Source organism: Poecilia reticulata, linkage group LG15, assembly GCF_000633615.1.
Source record: "Poecilia reticulata strain Guanapo linkage group LG15, Guppy_female_1.0+MT, whole genome shotgun sequence".
NCBI classification, from domain to species: Eukaryota; Metazoa; Chordata; class Actinopteri; order Cyprinodontiformes; family Poeciliidae; genus Poecilia; species Poecilia reticulata.
The window spans coordinates 14,868,910-14,890,978 of record NC_024345.1 but is presented as its reverse complement, the minus strand read 5'-3'; the positions used below and the strand labels follow the sequence as shown (position 1 = coordinate 14,890,978).

The following is a 22,069-nucleotide window of genomic DNA, read 5'->3' as shown; positions in this document are numbered from 1 at the left end:
TTAGAAATGCTGAAAGAGTTGTTGTGATGCAGTAGCTGATGGCGAAAGAGTACATTTTTTGTGTGTGCTGTTATCAGTGTCTGAAAGTAGATTCAGTAGTCTTCCAATTTATTTAAAATCAATAAGAGGAACACTTTTTCAAAAAATTTTGAAATATTTTGCCTGTTCTTCTTTAAGCCAAAAGTTTGCTCAAATGATTGGATTATTCTTTAGCAATGCAGAAGAAAACACATCTTTTGGAATTTTATCAACGATAAATGCTAAGTGGTCTGCAGTTGTATAGCGTTTTATCTAATGTAGACGACCCCGATTGAGTCATTCACGGACACATTCACACACACACAGGTGGTGATGAGCTATTGCCACCATCGGACGCTCTGACCACCACCAGCAGGCGAGTCAGGTGACTTGTGTTGTCCCAGGAGACAAATATTGAGACAGACAGAGCGGGGGTTCGAACTGGCAACCCCCGCCAGTAACCAGTGGCAACTACCAGTTGCCACTGGTTACTACCAGTGGCAACTGGTAGTAACCAGTTGCCACTGGTTACTACCAGTGGCAACCCACTGGTAGTAACCAGTGGGTTGCCACTGGTTACTGGATGAACTCCTTCCATCTTTTCTAGCATACCAACATGACGTTTTAACCAATACTCTTGAGTCACAGACTGACATGCTTTTGAATTTGTTTTTCCAGTAAAAATGGAAAGTTTGTCAATGGCAAATCAATTAAAGTTATACAGTGCTACAGTTTCAGATCTGTAGGAAGCTAAAGATTAAACTCCACCCAGTGAGTCATGGTCACCGCCTGTGTAACACACACCTTTATATGTAGACTTCACAATAAAAGCATAATTTATCAGATGAAGCCACATGCAGACTTGTACTGAATAATGCTTGATGAGCCAGATTTCACATTCCTGAGAAATAAATCAATTTCTTGTAAAGTATTGTTTTAATATTTGAAGATTTGATATACGCTCTAGTTTTTCAGACTCCTTAAGAGAAATTGATCTAGCAACATCAAAACCATACACTAGGTGTCTAACTCAAGACCTGAGGTTGATGGTATAATAATATAAATTCAAGATAATAGTTTTGTGCTTATTGCCAAGTTATTTTAGTTATTTTATTGGTGTATGACCAAATAAATATAGAGGTTGATCACTGCCTGGCTTGACATAAACTCCACTAAATAAATATATATTTTTAACAACAGAGCATGTTAAACCTGTGACACATCTGTAGGAGCTCTGAAGGATGTAGTGCAAGAAAATATAACGTAAAGGTCCAATATGAGCTACTGGATTCTGCTGCAGCTTCAGCACAGCCCATTTGCTGTCATTGACATTTCCTTGAGACTTGGCTGCTGTTGGTGACATTAGATGAATGCAGAAGAGAATGTCTTGTAAAGCCTGGGCCACAAGGATTGAATGTGCACCAGGGTTGCACTTGGACTATTTTCACCACCTGACAAGCTAAATATGTCATGATGATATTTTGGTATTTTGCCACTTGCATTATTAGAACAATTTTCCCTTGCAAATGTTGCATCTTTGATATCGATGTATTGATCAGACATGTGCAACCTTGACAATTACAGTCAGGATTTTTTTTTCTACTATTTGTAACATATCATTAAATAACAGTGAACTTTTAGAGACCTATTGTAAGGGATGTATATGTGCTTACATTTGTAAGCTGATTATTACTCTTTTTTTATGTTCCTAAGTTTATTTCTTCCCTGATTAAGTCACTCTTCACTTGAATGACCTTTAACAGGCTGTTCATGCTCAGAAACCGCCAATTACAGCTGGAATTAAACAGTTAAATCACAAGGTTATTCTTCTACATTACTTTTAGTAGAGGCAGTAAAAACTATTCAGAGATGAACTAAACAAAATCAATTTAACAAATTAGGTTTAACATTTAACTTGTCAAGTTGTGCAAATTTTACAACTGTCAAAATAGCAGGTGTTTGCTTTGCAGCAGCTTGTGCAGGAGGAGGAAATCTTTAAATGTCAAACGGTTTCACATTGTCAAGTGGCCTTCTCGAAAGCTAATGTGGCAATTTTTCATCCCTGATCGCTTATAAAATTCAGGATGAGTGAATTGGTTGTGGTACAATGGCGTGCAAAGGTCATGTTTACGACACTTGCATATGCTCCGTTTGAATAAAATGAGGGACATTTTCAGACTTCTGGAGCTGTGATTTCAGCACTTTTTACCCAATAACTTAAAGGATTTTTTTTTTTTTTTTTTTAAGTTGGCATCACATTTTGATAAAAATTCTGTTACTGCTGCAACAACAGTTTTATTTGTGTGACTGATGAGTCAAATCTGGAAAATATCATCAGTCAGCTTTGATCCAAAGGGGAAAAACATTAAACATCGATCAGAGTAGCAGATAAAGAAGAGTATATTTTCAGACAAAAACAAAACATAAAATCAAAATTGATTTCCTGTTGCAAAAAACATAAGGAATCAAAAACTTTGGATCTGTTTTTTATATGGAAAAATTTGCACATACAGTATAAAAGTTAAACTATATAAACTGTGATTGTGACCAACTTACAGATTTAAATAGAAATATTTTTTAAGTATTGTGAAGTGGCTTTTTGCAAACACACGCCTGGTGTTTGACTAGATTTAAAGCTAACACCCAAATAAACTTGCTTAGTTAATGAATTCTTGATGCTTTTCTTCACTATTATCTGGCTTGAGACAATTACCAATTAACAGGTGACGCTGACCGAATCTCCACCGTCTCCCTGGCTTTTTTCTCACTTAACTCTTTGTCTTTTGCTCCTCTCTTCCTCTAAGCTCCTGTCGCTCTACAAACCTCCCCTCTTCCTCCACCACCTCCTCCTTCGAGCCTCCCCACCCACACGCTGTGTCTCAAACACCTACCGTCTGCCCGCCAGGTCTTTGTTGCTAGGCGACAAGCGGTGAGCACTGGAGTGTTCTTGAAAGAGAGAAAAAGAGACGTTTGTCCATCATGATCTCATCGTTTTGCTGTGCCATTTTCACGTGGACCTTTCTCTTTAGCGCTGCGATTCTCTTCAGCGGGGGGGAAGAAAAAAAAATTGATTAGTTTTAACTATGATATCGGGGGGGTTTATTTTTAATTTACAAAACTGAATTGAATTATCTGCCTCTGGTCATTTTGTTTTGTGTGACTTAGCTTCTCATTAAAATCAACCTAAAGGTTTTCTAAACACAAAAATAAAAGAAACCTCTTCTTGTAAAATGTAAATACAGCAAGTCAAATCATATATGAAATCATACGGTCATCCACCTTTTCACTTTAATCTGAATTAGCTTGAAAACATCCTTTTTACAATTGTGTTTGCTGCTTGTTCTTTTTTTTTATGTTTCCAGGTCTCAAAATTCCCTGTTGCTTCATTCCACTTGATTAGTCCCTCGGGCCTTTTACAACTTTTATTTTGACAAATGAGCCTGGTGCTGAGAGCTAAAAAGCATTTACAACAGTATTGATTAACAGTGGCCATTAGCTAGTGAAGTGGAAGGAGGATTTTCCTTTTTTTTTTTTTCCTTTTACTTTGAACCTTTACAGTCCATCCAGAGCTGGTTAAATAAAAGAACAAAGCCTGAGAATTAAAGATGTGAATTTTCTTACTGCTGCATGCAAGAAGTCAATGTGTTACTGAAAAAGGAGGTGCAGAACTTACACCGCTTGAACACATTTCATCTTGTTACAGCCGCACGCTTTCACATGTTTTATTGGGATTTTGCATGATAGATGAACAAAAAAAGTTGGTCATAGCTGTGGGAGGAAAATGACAGATTTAAAATATTTAAAAATGTAAATAAACAATCTAAAAACAACTTGGAATTCATTTGTATTCAGCCTCCATTTCCTCTGTAACTCCTACATACAATTCAAAGCAGCCAGCTGCCTTTAGGTATCACCTCATTGGCAAATAGTCCTGTAAGCAGTTTAAGTATAAATTCGGCTGTAATATGAAATACTCAAGTTTTTTAGACATTAGCAAACCAACAAAATGAACACAGCAGAACAGTTATAGTAAGTTTAAAAAAGTAATGGAGGAGCTGCAGAGATCCATGGCTACATCTGCATAGATGTGGCCTCTGCGGAAGAGAAAAAGAGAAGGGTACACAAGTAAACATGTGGACGAGAGTACGCTTCGGTCACGTAAGACCACAGTTAAACTTTTACACCTCCATGCAAATCAATGTGTTGCAGAAAATCCTTGCTGCACATCAACCTGAACCCCTCCTGTTCAGAGCTGATGAGGAGAAAGATTGAGCTTATGTACAGGACAATCTTTGAGGAAAACCTGTTGGAGGCAAAAATCCTGAAAATTGGGTGAAGGTCTTAATCCAGTTCAGATTCTGTGGCACGACTTAAAACTTGCTATTCAGTGATGCTCCCCATTCAGTCTGACTGAGCTCCAGCTATTTTGCTAAAAGGACGGAAATTTTCAGCCTCCAAATCTGCAGAGCTGGTAGACGCACCTTAAGAGACTTCCAGCTGTATATGCAATATGACTGTGCTCAGCATTAATCCAGGAGAAATTATCTACAGTTTTCAAATGTTTATTTTTAAAAAGAATTAAAATTTTGTAAAAGAAAAACAAAAAAAGAGCAATCCCTAGATGTTCAATGTTGGTAGAGAAATGTGTTAACAGATTTGCATCTGTAATTGTATATATAAAAATTGAGTACTACCAAAGTAAATACGACAACCTTAAATAAAAGGTTTGACTAATTCATAAAATCCTAGTAGAATGCTCCAAGTCTAAGCTGAGCATAATGTGCAAAAATTCAAGGTCTAAATATTTTTGTGAGACATTTATTTTGTGTGACATTCCCTCTGTCATGCAAACACAGCCATGACACGTTTCATGTGTCCCACCCACTGACTTGTCCTTGGGTTCGAACATTGCTGCAGTGATCAAATGCCCACTGTTTGGACAGCAGAGGAGAGCTGATTCAGTCTTCGCATCATCCCATGTGAAAGCTGTTGCCAGTCCTCTGCCTAACTCACCCTGACGGCGCTTATTTAATGTTTGTGTTGAATTTTCAGTGATATTAGAGCTCGGCGACACGGCCCACATGAAGCCTGCAAGGGTCAAACTGCTGACTCTGGGGAGGTGGTGCTTTTCACCTCTACCCACACGCACCACCCATTTGTACCCTGGCCCACCTCCAACCTCGCTGTGCCGTCACCGGGAAATGCCTCCCTCGACCTCTGGGCGAAAGGCAATTCCTGCGATGCTGTTTGTCAGCTCCTCAAATCTCAAACCTGTTCTGGCTGCAGCGGCACTAACAGGAACAGGCAGATCACAGCGGAAACCGGAGCCAATGCTCATCTCATCCTGAACACAAACAAACAGAACTCGGCTTGGAGACAGCACGGCTCTTCTGAGATGTGTGTGCGGCCTGTTTGTCTTTTTTTTTTTTTTCTTTTTAGATGTTTGATTCTGTTGTGGAAAAAGCTTTGATTTGGTAGAATTGAGCATCAATGCTGTCTGGGTTGAAGACAATGCCTCAGTGCTCACCAGCAGCCCAGTTTACACTCCACATCACATGGAGACTTAATGCTGCTCAAATACAGTCCAGCGTTCCGCCACAGGCAGTGACCTTTCTTTTAAATGCACAGATTGGCTTGTTGTGCTGCCATCTTGTGTAATTGCACTGATCTCTAGACGCTTTGGAACACGGAGACAAACTTGCTGCGACGTCTCATCGAGACTCCAGCTTCCCTTAATGGATCTTGTTAGATGAAGTCAAAGTCTTCTCTATCTGAGGTTATGGCGAAGAAATGCAACCTCCCCTGTGGACCAAGCTGGAGGGCCATATTGTGAAGTGATAGAACGCAGGCCATGGTGATCCGGGGGGGTGTTTCCTCTCCCTTAACTGCAGGGTTAAAGCATGCACATTTTCTATGTAGGAAACTGATTTATTTTCCTCCAGTGGGAGGCGTGAGATCTAAATTTAAAATGATTAAATAAGCCTAGAGTTAGAAAACCATTTGCACTTCCATTTGTTAGCCTCTGAGCTGTTTTCGAATCAAGGGCAAGTCTCAGAATCATTAGACACAGACGACTGCCCTTTTTGCTGCCTTTAACTAACACATTTCTTCTGTCCACTCCTTCAGTGCGGAACAAACTTTCCGCACCTAATTGACACATTTTAAGAAACCAGACAAGTTTTTATTTGGTTTCCAATCAGCCAAATTAGCGGGTTTTTCAATTAACATACTTTACCCTGAATACTGATTTTTATTTATTTTTAATTTAGATTCATATGTGTTTTGCTGCTATTCTACATCAATTTAGAGGCTTAGAGTTGGTGTGTAAGCAAATTAATTTAGGCCCCAGAGATGACTGGCATGGCTGAAAGATTTGACAGCGTTATTGCTTCTGGAGAACATGAAGGTAATGAGAGCTGTCTCTCAAGCAAAGAGACCCTAATCTCCTTGGTCTCTCCTGGCTTCTTTTAATCCTGTGGAGTGGAGTGAAGTGGAAATGAGAAAATGGGTGCAAGCAGGAGAAAATGCAGCAGAACTAAAGAGACAAGTGGATAGGTATAATACAGGAAGAGAGCTGGAATAATTAAGGATTTGTTCTCATACAACGGTGTCAAGATATCTGAAGAAACTTTTTCTAGTGCAATTAAAATGTAGTTTTTAATGTAGCTACGTTTTTTTTAGCGTACGGGGAAATTTTTGAAGAGTGTACCATAATTAGTAATTTCTTACAAAATCGTCATTGTGTTGGTAAGCCTAACAGTGAAAATGAAGTAAGTGATCTGCAGCAACATCCAAATATTAATGGGAGAAATAAATTACTAATGTTTCCTTTGCATATACACAGTTTTTGCACAGTTTGTGCATTTATTCCCACATAAAATAACGGTAGTTAATTGTAAGCATTGTCACCATCTCCAGCAAGCAGTGACATGACTAACTGGGTTATGTGGATACTCAGAGCACACATTTGACAGCTGCATTGTTTATTTTCTTAATGTCACATGGACTAACTGAAGGTAGGTGTAGATGTAGAGGAAATAACTTTTTGAGACAGATCTATAGGCTAAAATGTCTCATCAAAGCTGTAAAATAAAAAGAAACCCAACCACTTTTTTTCTGACAATAGTGGCAATTTAGTAGTAGCTGATCTGACAGGAAATGGATAGAGAGAGAAAACGGGAAAGACATTCAGTAAAGGACCCAGAGTTGTTATTCAAACCCTGGCCCCCTGTGTCGAGGTATTTAGTCAAACAGTCTAAAAGAATGTCAAGTACTCCCAGTTCCTATTGTAGGTGGAGGCAGGTGAATGCTATACCTGGGAGTGGTTTTGTTCTCGGTGTCTTCCCCTACAACCAACCCCAAGCTTTAAATGGGTCAATGAACCAAGGAGAAGATTCAAAACCATTTGTTGCTTTCCTTCACTTTGCAGCCAGGGAAGGGTAGCCATGCAGGTAATGGAAAAGAAGAATACGTCTCTCTTGGGGTAGTCATTCCTGTGAGAGTAATGGAAGTGACTAAAGCACTTGCGCTTGTTCTAGTGCTGGTATATGAAACTGCTGTGGGAGGAAACCAGAGTACCTGGAGAAAACCCACGCATGCACAGGGACAACATGCCAACTCCATGCAGAAAGACCGGGKCCGGGAATCGAACCCAGAACCTTCTTGCTGTAAGGCAACCGCTCTACCAACTGCTCCACTGTGCAGCCTGAAACTGCTTTTAACAGAAGAAAAAAAATAGACATGCATTTCCAACACTTGTTTACCAAAATCCTTCTGCATGGGCCATGGTGTTGCATACATGTCCATCTGTCGACTTGTAGCGCTGAAGGACCAGTTAGTCATTAATATATTATGCAAAGGCTGTAGGATCATGCAGCCTCGCCCACTTCTGTGCTTTGATTGTTCCATGTTGTGTGGAGCAGCTGATTCATTAAATACCAGGCGGCTCTCCTTTTGAATCCAAACAGAAGGATTAGTAAATGTTTCATGTTTTGAAGAATGTTATAAGTACGTTATGAACCTGAACTTATTCTATGTACTCAATTATTTGACTTAAACCTTTTAGAGATGTTTAGAGATGTGATTCCGATCTGCCCGTTTTCACATTTGATTTGAAATCTCTTCTCCACTCCACTGATCCTCCACGCTCCACGCTCCACGATAAGTTCATCTCCCATTTATATTTGGATGTTGCTCTTTATAGAGCACCGTCATTGATCAGCGCAGGTTAGACAGCGGGGAGCCAATTAGGGCAATGGCTTCAATCCTTGTAGTTCTCCGCTTGTGGAAAAAGCCTCAACGGCCTGTTGTGCGCAAGGTAATGGGGCCCCGACTTCAGCTGCTTTGCTTGTTATTCGCTGAGTCACTTATTGACAGAGAAACAAGCCGTCTGTCTGTATTCAGAAGCAAAGCTCATTAAGGGGTTCTGAGAGCAATTGGGGGATCAAGGTTAAGACAGGTGACTGCTTGATAGGGTTGTTTTGTTGCTGTCAGAGGTGCTACTCTCGAGATTCACTGACTGCTGGTGTTTAACAGACTCTAGAAAATAGCACTACAAAATTGCTCATTAAATGAGGAGAAATAAGAATCAGCTGCTCCACACAACATGGAACAGAATACCTCATATTTAATTATTAAGCCATCAGATGTGTTAATTTATGCTTCAAAATTAAAAAAATCTGTTATGGACTACATGAAGCAGTCCAAAGATCAGCCAGTCTACAGTCTGACATTGAGATATTAAGGGTTTTTGGCTACTTGTCAAAATGGTAGACATATTCGTTTATTTTAAGACTTTTTGCTGAACAGTACTTTTTGAGACAACAACCAGGAATCAATTTCATAGACTTAAAACTTTAAAAAGCTGCACGTGTTCATGCTTCAGATTTTTTCCCACCTCCTTGCTTGTCTATCACATTGCACTACAATAACCACTCATGCTTAAAACCTTGCATTATTAAAAACTGACCACTATTTACACTGAAGTGCGTCTTACAGTCCCACCGTTGAAGCTGGTAATAACAGAGTTATGAATTCTGACACAGCCTCTGTGGCTCAGACATCCAGACAAGCTTGAACACACTCTGTATTAACATCCTGAGTGGGGGTGTTTTAATTTAGATTTTTTTTTTTTTGCCCATGACGAGATTAGAGTCTGTTAGTAACAGGAACCTGCCGATAACAAGTCCAAGTCTCTTACTCAACTAACGTAATTGCCAGGTATGTGCTGTAAAGTAACTGCATCGGCAGACTGCATCGGCTTTTCATTAAGTATTTTACATCAGAGAGTCTGAGGCTGCGGTTTTTATTCCAGTCTCTGGATATGTGAGAACACCACTGCTTGCCCGCTTCTTATTTGCTACTGTGGGCTAAAACTTTAAGAAACCCTGTTGATCACATATAGCAAACACACAGAATTCAATTTGCCAGTTTATATCCCTGTTAACATCTTAGCTGGGGCACAACTTTAGACTTTTAGTCTTTCAAGACGATATCTGAATCTGAAAATGAGTGAATTTAAAGAAAAAAAAATTTCAACCAACTAAACTTCTAGCTAAGATTTTCCAAGTGCCTACAAACTAAACCTTTGTCTTGACTTTCAAAACAGACACTACTGAACACATTAACTCTTCAGGTAATGAATTTGTATTTTTATTTCAGAATTTAGCTACGGTCATTTCATTGGAGAAGTTTCATTTTCCAATATTCTCAGAAATCGTGGCAAAACCATTGATTGAACTGTAAAAACGTTGTATATTTTATATTTTCCACCTCTAGATTTTATTCCAAAACATGAAAAATGTCCTACAGTCCTCATACCTTGCTTATGGCATGTTTTCCTACTGTTAGTTTACTCTGTTTCGGTTGGAGTTGTAAATAATTTGACTATATTTCACTGACATTCATAGCTATTTGTGTTTCTACAAAAGTTACAGAAATGTTGCTCTCTGAAGTTTTGAAATGTGCTCTTTGCTTTAAGCATAATATTTAATAGAGTTCAGTTCGTAACATCTAGTGTTTTTCCTGTGATCAGAATAACTATTTTTACTACATGACACAGTAAGACCGGAGCTGTAGGAGTGTCTTTTATTATCAGCATCATTATAAAGGTGAATTGTTTTGGCAAAACTAGATTACATTTTTTTTTTAATAAAACATAAATAGAAGGCATCTGAAGTTTCACCTTGAAGAAACATCATGTGACAAGTCCAGCTGCCTTCTGTTAGGCACTGAGGAGTTTTCTGTTCTGCATGACAAATAATCTGCACCACCAGGTTGTTAGATCATCACAATAATGTCCACAGCCTCTAATGCAGCTTTACAACCACTTCAGATGAAAGGAACTTTTTTTTTTTTTTTTTAATGGTGGCGTTTTTTATCTGCAATTATGTCTGATGGAATCACAAACGGCAAGTACCAGAAGTAGAGCTTCAGTCTGGGACATTAACTCCTGATTATTTAAAAAATCCTTAATCAGAACCCTGTGCTGATAAGTGAACTGGAGTTTCTATTTTACCAAACTGGAAATTAGTAAATGCCGTAAATGCACACATATATCAACATGTATGCTCCTCTGAAATAAAGCCCATTTTGTTGGCTGTGATCAGATAAACAAGAAGATTATCACATGGACATAATTTTGAAAAACCCACAGCAGCATTTTAGTGTTTAGTACGCTTGGCTCTTACGATGTGCAGCAGCCTGCTTCGAGGCTTGTGAGGGGTCAAATTTAAAGACCTGACTGTGAGATCTGACCGCAAAATCATTTTGGACTCTGGTTTGGCACATTTAACTGAGTTTGTCATAATTGTCCTACATTTATATTTGTTTGCTCACAGATCAGAGTACAGTACAGTAGAAATCAGCCTCAGGTGGCTGAAGCACAATTAAAGGCTAATGTTGGTATTTTTTTCTTTCTTCCCTCTGACGGACTTAAAAATGTGTACAGTATGCGCCTCTGGAAAAGTGATGTTGGAGGTGATACTAATAATAATTATAACAGGAATTATTCTAACAGTGTGTTACTTTAATTTGTGTTTTCGGTACAATTACTGCCCCTTCTAAAGTCTCCTCATGTCAGCAATCACCTTGAAGCAGATTTACCCAGTGTATTAAGTGGACCAACTTGAAGCGTACTCCATTTGCACCTAATTTGCATAGAAAACACGGACACGAGCTTGGTGTATCACCGTAGTAACAAGCCATCTCCAGGTTGACGTGAGGAAAATGAATTAAATGTGTCGGCAGTTAAAAACAACCAATTATTAGATGTGCACGTGTGATGGAAATGTAGTGCTATCCAGTGTAATAACATCACATCTGCTGCGATTTTTCTTTCCTCCTTAGATAAATATGCATTGCTACATTTTAATCATTTTACTTATTAGACTTTTTTGTCTTAGGTAAATATTTCCAGTGTCTTTCTTAAGGAATATTTTCTGCATACTTCCAGATCTATACCCTGAAATGGTCTTTAATTTTTTTTCACAAACGTTTTCACTTTTTCACATCCTGGCTGCTTTTAGAGAAACATCCAGGAAGCTGTAAACTCCTCAAATCTGGCTTTGTTCCACAAACCTAAGCATAGCTAGAAGCAAGTTATGAAATGTCCCATTATAAGTTTTGCCACTAACCTCCCCCATCCTGCTCCCTCACTGTGAAGGGGTGAACCCTCAGGCATTTTGTAAGGGTTGTACTGAAATGTGAATTTCCCTCTGGGATTAATAAAGTATATTCATTCATTTATCCAAAAAAATGAAAGGAGATCATCTGATCAGGTGAGTAAAAAAACTGAACACTCTGGTCTACACTGAAAATACTAGTTAAAGTGCTAAAGCTAAAATCCGCCGCTGGCAAATTTTTTAATTTGGTGGGCGGAGCCAAGAGACACAGCGTAGTATGGGGATGAACAGAGAAGGGCTGTGATGGGACTGTGGTCAACTTATCCACTTTTCTGCTATGTTTATCAATGTTGCAGACTATTAAAGTGATTTTTTTTCCCCCAAAACAACTAGTGACTAATCTAATGATTCTTTTTCTGTGTTGTCGGAGACTTTAGTAGCGACAACGCTCTGTCAGCAGCGTGTCTGTCCTGAGCAAGCAGCAAGAGCCACCATTAGCCACCATTAGCCTTTCCTGCTTTCTCCGTCCTGCTGCAACCAATAGGAACCAGTCGATTTAACAGACGGTTTTAGGCAAAATGATAATAAACAAAAAAAAAAAGTCAACATTTGGGCAGAAACATAAAGATATAACTCTAAAAAACATATTTAGACAGTTTCACTTTAGGAAAGCTAACTACATGTCACCCTGGACACACGTAGTTCAGACTTGAATCTCACCAAGAATGTGTTTATGATCTAGTCTAAAACTTAAAATACCCTTACACTACAATGAGTTTTGTGGAAGTAACTGAATTCTCATGCAAGGCACTGGAAATATAGTGGAAGAAAATTTAGGACCTTTGTTTTGTGATGCATTGAGCTAATGAGGCATGAACTTGTTTATTACATAAAATATTAAACAGATTTTTGAGCATTGTTTAACTTTATACTTCTCTGAAGAAGGCATTTTTAGAGTGATATGAAATGATCTATCGTTATGATCTGACCTTTCAGTCACCCACAATTCACTGCATAATCTATTTTTACCCATGCCCGCTGAGGTTTGTAATGTTATATGAATGGACAAAGTTTAGTCAAGCATTATGAATCAGCAGGACTGTACATTCAAGATATTTCTTTCTTTTAGTTTCCCTGCGGATGTAAGGAAGTAACACTAATGCAGATGCATTGTTCTTCCCGCTTTGTCTTTTTTTTGGTTGAACTAAGAGACGTGAAAGAATGTGGGTCTTAGACGGCAAGGGCTGCCAGGCTTACATTAGGGTTTTGCGTATCACTGTCTTATTGTTTCTCTCTGCCAGCTGAAGGGATGTCACAGTTGGGACAAAAAGTGGAATTAGAGTTCAACCATTTGGTGGAGAGCTCTCCTCCTGTTATGCAGATGGGTGAGCTTTCCGGAGGGGGATGCAAAGAGACGTAGACTAGTTGACTTTTTTGCCTGTTTTTCTGTATTGTAAATCCCACCTTATAGTTTGTGTCTACAAATCTTCACGAGTTTAGTATGAAGGGAATGATGGCATTCTGCAGATTGATGAACTATTTTTATCTTCTGAAAATTGTTAGTCATTGACTTACCATAAAGTTGTATTTTATGCCTTAGCTGTTTTTGTGATTTTTAAATTTTTTTTTTTTCTCCCTTACTAAGCCAAAAGTTATGAAGCAGAAAATATAGCCATCGGAAGAGAGATATCTATAAATAAAAAAATATTCTGCATGCATCTGATACAATAGTTTGGAGACACAGTTTGATCCCCAGTCAATTCCGACTGGCAGAGATTTTTTTTTGACACGATGAATAAGCATCACAACCTTGAAACCCCCCATATATCCCACACTTGCAGCACTGCTATAAATTTTTCATAAGTGGTACTCAGACTCTGTTGCAATGACAGAATAATAACATTACCCATCTTATGATGTGCTGTGCTGACACTCCACACTGCCGTGTGACGCACCCACACAGCCATTCAGTGAAGCCTTACACATCCTGGCACACGGTAACCTGTGTGCAAAGCAGACTCCATCATTTTGCACGTGACAAAATTCAGGGATTTAACATAAACACACACTGACGAAGAAAACTAAACATATTTAACAGGAAACTAAAAATCTAAAACATTTTTTTGTTTCTGTGGTGATGCGTTCTCTAGCGCCATTGTGTGTGTTTTTTTGGCATAGATTTGTTTCTGTTGACTCTACTTTCTTGGATATTTTACAATATTTTTTTTACTTTTGTTTTCTCCACTTCAGTGATCGCAGTTTCCACTTTATTACATATGGAGATTTACTGGCTTTCCTCTCATTCCCTGTGCATGAATTTTGTTTGGATATGGATTTATGTTGTCGCTGTTCTGATCAGATGGATTACAGTCTGTGTAATCCTTAAATCGGACACATGGAAGTCTGGGCAAACACTGGGCGTGAGGATCTACAGTACAGTAAAGTTCACCTGAACATTCCTATGCTCTGAATTAATTTTGACCCTTTTGCTTTATTGTCTCCAGTAATACCCTAGAAAAGGCGCTCTGGTAGTGATCATCTCATACCATTTTGCCTTATCATTCTATATGGATCAATAAGTTTGACCTTTTTATGGATTAAGCAAATGTTTATAAAATATTATAAATGTTTCTTGTGACCCTGTGAAGGCCTGTAACCCAGGGACACAGGGTAACTGCGGCAAGTTATGAGTCTCAATACTTTCGTGTCTCATGGGCTGAGGCTATAAATAGCCCACGACGCTGGAGTAGAGTTTTCCCGAGCGATGCGGTCGGAAGCCAGAGGAACAGCTGCCTAGAAGCCAACTTCAGTTAGATCAGCAGGGTCAGATGGGCATGACCTCCTGAGTCTTTTCCATCTTCTTTCAGTTTTACACATCACCCTTATCTTTTTGTCTTCCTTCTGATCTGTTCAGTTGCCCATTTTTTTACTTTCAGTGGCTGTTTTACCCCTCTCTTTTTGTCGTTTTTGCTACATTTGTCTGCCTCGTGATGTCTTTTAATTTCATGCTTATCATTACATCTCCCATCTTCGCATTATTGCTACATGATGACTTCTCCACCTTCTCTTCTTCTTTGTCCTGTAGATTTTGCTCTGTCAGTTAATTTGTGTCTTTCTTCTTGTGTCAAGGATTTTTTTTATTCTGTCACCGTCTTGCAAATTATTAGCCTGCCTCCCTTGACTATTCTCATAATTGGAACAGTCCTAATATTAACAATGCTCATCTGTATTGTTATATAAAAAGATCCCCTGATGTAGGCAGATGAACTAGATAAAGATTTAAAACTGGAAATTCAAAACGTGTGCTTTGGACTGAGTTGTTCAGGGGTGAAAGCAAAAAAAAAAAAAAAACCCAATGAGGTCATTTGGATGTTGTCTATGTGATATTTGTTCATATTATGTGAATAAATAAACAGACAGTAATAACCTGAGTAATAATCCAAGAAAAATGAGGCATTTTAATATTTTTGTGCGTCAAATGTGCAAGTGAGGAGCGATAGATACTGTAGGAATCACTTTGCACTTAGGGCTGAAAGGTATCTTTTCACTGACACTTTAGTGACGCTAGGTCTCATATGATTTGGTTACAGCAGTGCTTTTACTTGCGGTAAAAACTCTGAGCGGTTACGTGCCGCAGTAAACACTCTGAAGGGCTCTTAAAAAAAAAAGAAGTAAGTCTGTCACTAAAAGTTTGCACCACCCGATCTCCTGCCGAGCATGTCGGGAGTAGTTTTTCACGCAGCAGCGGGGTGCGGTAAAATTGTTTGCTTTGGTGGGAAGTCGGACGTGCACAGCCTGCTACCTGCAGCTCCTGTCACAGCTCACTGCGAAAACTGGTTCCCTGTTCTGTTACCAATGTAAAAATCCCCCAAAAGTGGTAATAAGAAGTTAAATTTGTTACAACTTTAATGATTTATTTGATTTTTTTCATATTTTTTGCCCCTCAGCTTGAACTTATGCCTGTAAAATATATATATTTTTGATTGGTTATGAAAACCTTAAGGAGAAACGGGCTGCTATAAAAGAGACAGCATTAAAAAGTGACAGAATTAAATTCATCTTGTTAATGCGGATTGAGCAGTAAAAACTATTATCACTGAAAAGTAATTTTAAAGAAAAAAGAGGGCAAAGCCTGCCATTTTCTTGCAAAATATCCTCTGATTGCGGCTGCTCCCCGTCTTCCCCAACAGTTTGACATCACAGGGGTTTATTTATAGCCAGCAGATGGATTCTCCCATAACAGTATGCTTCAGTGCTTCTTCCCCCCTAGCCTAGCCTACTGTGGATGACTCAAATGAACTGGAAGAAATACGTTGTTTACATTATCTCCTCTGATCTGCAAAGCCATCAATTTGTGACTGCATCCATTATTCATATGGTCCCATCCAATATGCACACATGTGCCAGAAAGAGCCAGACCTGGAATTCACAAACTAGATGTGATTTCTGTTCCTTAGTGGTGTATGCTGTGTGCACATGCTAATGGGGGTGTTCTGCATACGGAGTACATGACATGGTGTCTGACACACCCGCATAGCTAATCTGTGAAACTTCACACATTCCAGCGCAAAATGACCTGCATGCATGCAGAGTAAATGCAGCAAAAGACAGCAGAGATGCATACAGGAGCATAGCTAGAGCTATCCAAATCAACCTGGCTCTATTTAGAAAGGTATTATTACCCCCTGTTAAATGCTAAGTAAATGTAAAAGTAAAATTTCCAGAGCTGTAGAATCAAGAATTCGCTTAAACGGAAGCTGTTCAACAACTTCAAGTTAGCTAAAAGATCTTAGAAAGCAACATATCATGTCCACATTTAATTAAATTTAATAGGATAAGACGCAAGATCATCAGTCTAAAATTTTTTTTTCAGTATTTAGGACTAGAGCAAACCACAGTCAATGTTTATAATTTTATAGTAAAAAATCTATTTGGCCAAAATGGCAGCCATGCATTTTCCCAAAATGGAAACGATCACAAAGGCCCATCTCACATTGACATAGAAACATTCTGATGATTACAAGAAGTTACTTGAGTAATTTTTTTTGGGGGGAAAAGGTACTTTTGGGAGTAGTTTTACTACACCATGCTTTTATATTTTACTTTAGAAAAACAAAACAAAACAAAAAAAAACAATTTTACTCTTGCTTGACAGTTCTAGATATTCTCCCCACTATGAGCAACTACTTAATGAGGATTAAACATGTTTTAACCAAAAACCAGACATAAAAACCCACAGTTCATCCTAAACTGATACTTCTTGTACACTAAAGCTTCACTGTTTTATTTTCTTCCTGCATTTTGGAGGTCACAGTAGAGGTTGTGACTTTTACCCTGTTCCACCTGCTGCAAGTATTGGTTTCAGAAGTCTTTGGAATTTGGAAAAGTGTTTTGTGTGTCTGAATTTGTTAATTAGTAATTATAATATTAGATTAATATAAGTCCTTAAAATATTTTGTGCATAAAGGTAAATTTTGGTCTGTTTCAATACATGATTTTCAAAATTGCATAATTTTTAAAAAATTAAATCAAATGTTATTTGTTACAAAGTACTTAAATAGTCTTGTTACCATTTGTTTTTTACTTCACTGACTTATTTGGAGACTACTTTTTACTTTCGAGTGTAAATGTGCTGAAGCAGTTTTACTTTTACACAAGTACAAATTTTGGTGTACTCTATCCACCTCTACTCAGGTAATCTTTTTCTGATATAAAAAATTATTTGATAACCAGACTTGTGGTGTGTGTGTGTGTGTGTGTGTATATNTATATATATATATATATATAAACCCAAACAAAATAAATATGCAACAATAAAAATGTATCCATGGCAAAGCGTAGTGCATCATTGAGATTTTGTATTTTGGTTCCTAAGCTAATTACATGCTGAAAGTTAAGATGTAGACTAAAATATTTCTTGAGCTTTGAGATTTTTTTTTAGGCTTTATTGAAGACCCTGCAGAAACCCTGATAAAGCTCAAGTAAATTAATTATCCACTGGAGCACAGAAAGGCCCTACGGCATGAGCAGATAATGATCTGATGACTAAGTCGGGCTTTTTTAGGCCCAGTTTATTAGCATTGTTATGGGGTCGGAATGAAATTAGGAAAATGGCAGCTGTGTCCATGCCATGTCATTATGAAATGTAATTCAATTTGACCCAGTGAGCTTCTTGATATGGACAGAGCTGTTCATGTGTAACAGCTCTGTCCTTATACCCTGCAGACGTAGTACGTTTTTACTGTGCTTTTCCTGAATATTGAATGTTCCCAGAGATTAGATCAACTTGGTGAATCTCTGGCCTCGACCGCTTTTAGAAAAGTCAGTCTAAGCACAATTTATTTCAGTTTATATCATCATTTTTTTAGATGCAGCACTAAGGAAGGTCATACTGAAAAAAGCTGTCATCATTTGACGTCCAACATTTGAAGGCATTTTGCTGCGTTGACAGAGCAAACATTCTGCTTTGACAGCTACTTGTCCACTGTTGCTGTGAAGAGTGGCATTTTAAGACTTGTTTTAAGTACATGTGAAGCCTAAGTGAGTAATGGTCTGCTTACTGTGTCTCCTTTGAGTGAGTCAACTTTTAATCCTGCCATCACACATTTAAAAGTTATTCAGCTCCATCGGTTCTCTTCGGAAGCAATCACCGAGGTCCAGCCGCAGGTTTAATGAGAGCATTCCATACTATGCACGAAACACCTCCTGGTATATTTGAATCTATGCGCAATGGGAAGACTTCAATGCTTCAGTGGCTTCAGAACACAAGGAAATCTACTCATTAGATTTCTTTGCCAGGAGCAGAGGGAAACTAAATGCCAGCTAGTGTCAAGTCAGGAGTGAGTGAATGGCTGGAGAGGAACAGCTGCACGCAGTGTTTCTGCCAAGCATAGCATGTCAACGAACTGCAATGCAACTCTGCTCAGTCATTCGGATGCAAGACAGAGTGCTGAAATGCCTGCGTGACATTAGGGACGGTTAATATAAAGAACCATCTGTGCAGCTCGGCTGGAGCACAACACATTCTGTCATTATGTGAAATCGTACATGGACATGCATATTCGGTGGATAGCAGATGGGAGTCGACGTGGCGTGATCCCTATCCTTGCAACAAACATAAATGAACTTTCTTCCATTTCCTTTACTCATATGATTTTGTTCTTTTTGTTTGTTTGTTTGTTTGTTTGTTTCCCCCAAGGAGGCTCAGAAGGTGAATAACCCTGCCAACAATCCGACAGCAGACAAGACAACTAAAGGTCCTGATGAGAAGGAGGAGGCAGCAGCCAGCGAGGTGGGATGGATGACTTCAGTCAAAGACTGGGCCGGTGTCATGATCTCCGCTCAGACACTCACAGGCAGGGTTCTGGTAGGTTTCTCTTCTTCAGACATGAATGAAGTAAAATGTTTTGGCATCAAATTATTTGGCTATTTTCTGTGCAAACTGAATTCTTTTTCTTTGGTCGCAATAAGTTTGTCTTATCCATTGGCCACATTGGACAAGACATTGATTAATCTCCGCTGTTTTGATGGTGTAGTTCTGCAAGCTGTAGCCCAACTTTTCTCTCCCTCTCTTGGGTTAGTCTGCCGGTTTGTATTTACGTGTGTGCCAGTACAAATACTCGTGGACATTATTTGACCGAAACTAGGCCATCGAGATCTGGTGTCGGTGTAGTTTAGAGTGCAGCGCCAAGACTTTTCTAGTGATGTCCGGAGTAGCACCCCTCCCAACTTATCTCACCAATATATTTGTTTTTGCCTGTTTATTCTGCAACTTCATCTACATCTTTGTGTCTGCAGCGTTGTCGTGTGAAATCATGTGCCTCTTTGGGGAGATGAGAATTTTTTGGTTATATCAATTTTGACCAAACTAAAACAACACAAATTGTATCAATTATATCAACTGCTACTACTGTGCTCTCAGTCAATGGATTTTGGTATTTCCTGATAGTGTAGCCGACTTTATGTTTAAGAACATTTGTTTTTTTTTCTTTTTTTCTTTATCTGCTGTTTTCTAGCTTTCTTTCAGTCACACTTGGTCTGTTTTGTACAGACATCCACTGTGCATTTGTGGATTGAATGAAACAGCCGTGGGAGTTGGAAAGAAAGAAAGAGAGAGAGAGATGAATCTAAGATAAAATACGAACACTGTCATTGTTGACGTTTGCTGGAATGTGACAGCTTCCTCATGCCTGATGAGGATAGTTCAGAGTTGAGGAAGGCTCCGTCCTTTCATAGTGGGGAGGAGGATGAAAAATCCTGAAGGGAGCTGTCAATTTACTAAATGAGCTTCTCTTTCATCACTTTCCCACTCACACGGCTCTCCTGGCATGGAACGCAGCTCTCTTCTTCCTTTCATCTTCTGCTCTGACAGAGTGCTCCCAATCTGCCCTGTATGTATATTTCTGTTAGCTGGAAGTGTGAGGGAGAGAACGGAACCAAGGAAAACAGGGGCAGAGAGAAACGCCAACAAAAAACACAGAAGCAAATTAAAAGTAAACCAGTATGTTTGTTCCAGCCAAGGAGAAATAAGACATGGGCTGCTTTAAATGGAGTGTCTAGGCTTAGAGATATCCCGGTGTATCACCTACTGTGATTTGCGCTACTTCTGGTGGAGCTGATAATTCAGCCCAGCAGGCTGTGTTTACTTGCGTGCCCTCTGTAACGATATGCAGCACAACACTGCAAAATTGCTCCATGCAGGTGAGTGACTGGTTCATCATGTGGGTGGAACGTGTGCAACTGCGAGTTCTTGTTTGAAAGTATTTTTCCATACATGCAGTAGGAGCATGAAAACTTCGGTATATATGTGCATGTGTGGATGTGTTCACATGTGGGTGGTGAGGTGATTTCTTTTATTTTTTATGTTGTTTTGTGAAGAATTTGCTCTTCCGTCAGTGTTTCACTGCAGATCAGAATTTGCAAGGAGTATCTGTGTACGCAGAACCTGGATGGTAACCATAGGAACTGCTGTGTGGTGGTGCTCAGTCATCTGACATTAAGGACTTTGTCTGCCTGGGGAAAGCAAACTAGGACAAAAACACAAACAAACAAAAAATAAGTTTCTTCCTTGCTCCCAAACGGACATGTGCAGTTGGCTCCATTCCACCCTGGTGGAAAAAGAAACAAAACCAGATAAAGATTGATTGTTTCTGTTGGTCAGAGCCCTCCATTCCTGATCATTTGTTTCCCTTGATGACTTTGCTGTTAGTGAAAGATCAGGTATACCATCGAGCTAATTGAATTGTCTGACAAATATAAATCCTTCACTTGGTGTGGAGTTATGTAGTTCTCTGCAACCCTTTCTTCTAGAGTTGCCCATGCATAGCATCTTTCCTGTAGCAACAGTAAGTAATTTAGTCAGCAAACACATTTTACAGTGTAAAAATGTTGAAATTGTTAACGGGTTTCACTATTCTCTAAGGTTGACTCTTTCTCACTAGCCAAACAGCAGACAGTTTGATGCCGGACACATTCAAACCACAGGAATATCTACTTGCTAACTTCTTTAAGTGAATAATGTATGATTGTGCACATACAAAGCAGCACAGTCTAGAAAATTCACCACTACACTTATCAAAAAAACGCAGAGCTTATTTATTTTGGATGGTTCTCTGGCATTAGCCAGACAAACTCTTAACTCCACTCCCTGCGCATCCTTTCATCTGATGCTTCACATTTTACAGAACGGTTTATTTGGTGGCAGTTGAGTTCTTCAACAGGAAAATGGCTTCAAACACAACAAAAAAAGTGGTTATGGAATGGATTAAGTAGACTGATTAAACTTTTAGTGTTGTCTATCCAAACATGTTATGTTTTCATATATCTTGTGATAGATGATATATCTTCTTTACTCTTAGATATGTTGTTTTTACATCTCAAAACAATCTGCAATGGATATAAAATATGCAGTCGCAGTTTTCACTTGTCAAAGCTGGAAAAGTACTAGAATTTATATTTCAATCATTGCCATACGGCTCCCTGTTAGTTTGTGGGTGAGAGGGCTTGTCGTGCTGTTTTCAATGCCTGAGGGCTGAGTAGAATAACAGCCTGCTGATATTCAAAACATGTTTATCGATTTTCAATAGAAAAACAATATCTTTGCTTAACCCTAACAGAAGGGAGTCTAGTTGTCTAGGCGTGGGAGTGAAAGTTGCTAGCTCATTCTTAATTCTCATTCTTGAGAGAGAATACTCGTTTTACGCCTACCATGCAGTACAACACAACTTCTAGATAGATAGATACATAGACTTTAAATTTGTCCTGCAATATTAGTGTACATCTACACGCTATATTCTTAACACCTTGAGTAAACAAAGTTTACTCAAGGTAAACTTTGAGTACCTTGAGTACTCAAAGTTTACACACATTTACAAGGTGTGTAAATGTTGTACACACCTTGTAATTTAAGGTGTGTGCAACATTTACACACC

General features: G+C 38.8%; 1 protein-coding gene across 43 annotated transcripts in view; it reads left to right on the top strand.

Annotated features, from left to right (window-relative positions):
- kcnma1a (potassium large conductance calcium-activated channel, subfamily M, alpha member 1a) overlaps positions 1-22,069 on the top strand; it is a 159,275-nt gene that overhangs the window by 21,486 nt on the left and 115,720 nt on the right. For 42 of the 43 annotated variants that reach the window (XM_017308915.1, XM_017308919.1, XM_017308918.1 and 39 more), the window contains exon 2: positions 18,838-19,005. In XM_017308915.1, the coding sequence (XP_017164404.1) occupies positions 18,838-19,005 (168 nt within the window). The remainder of the gene's footprint in view (positions 1-18,837; positions 19,006-22,069) is intronic. The other variant, XM_017308917.1, reaches the window with a different exon arrangement.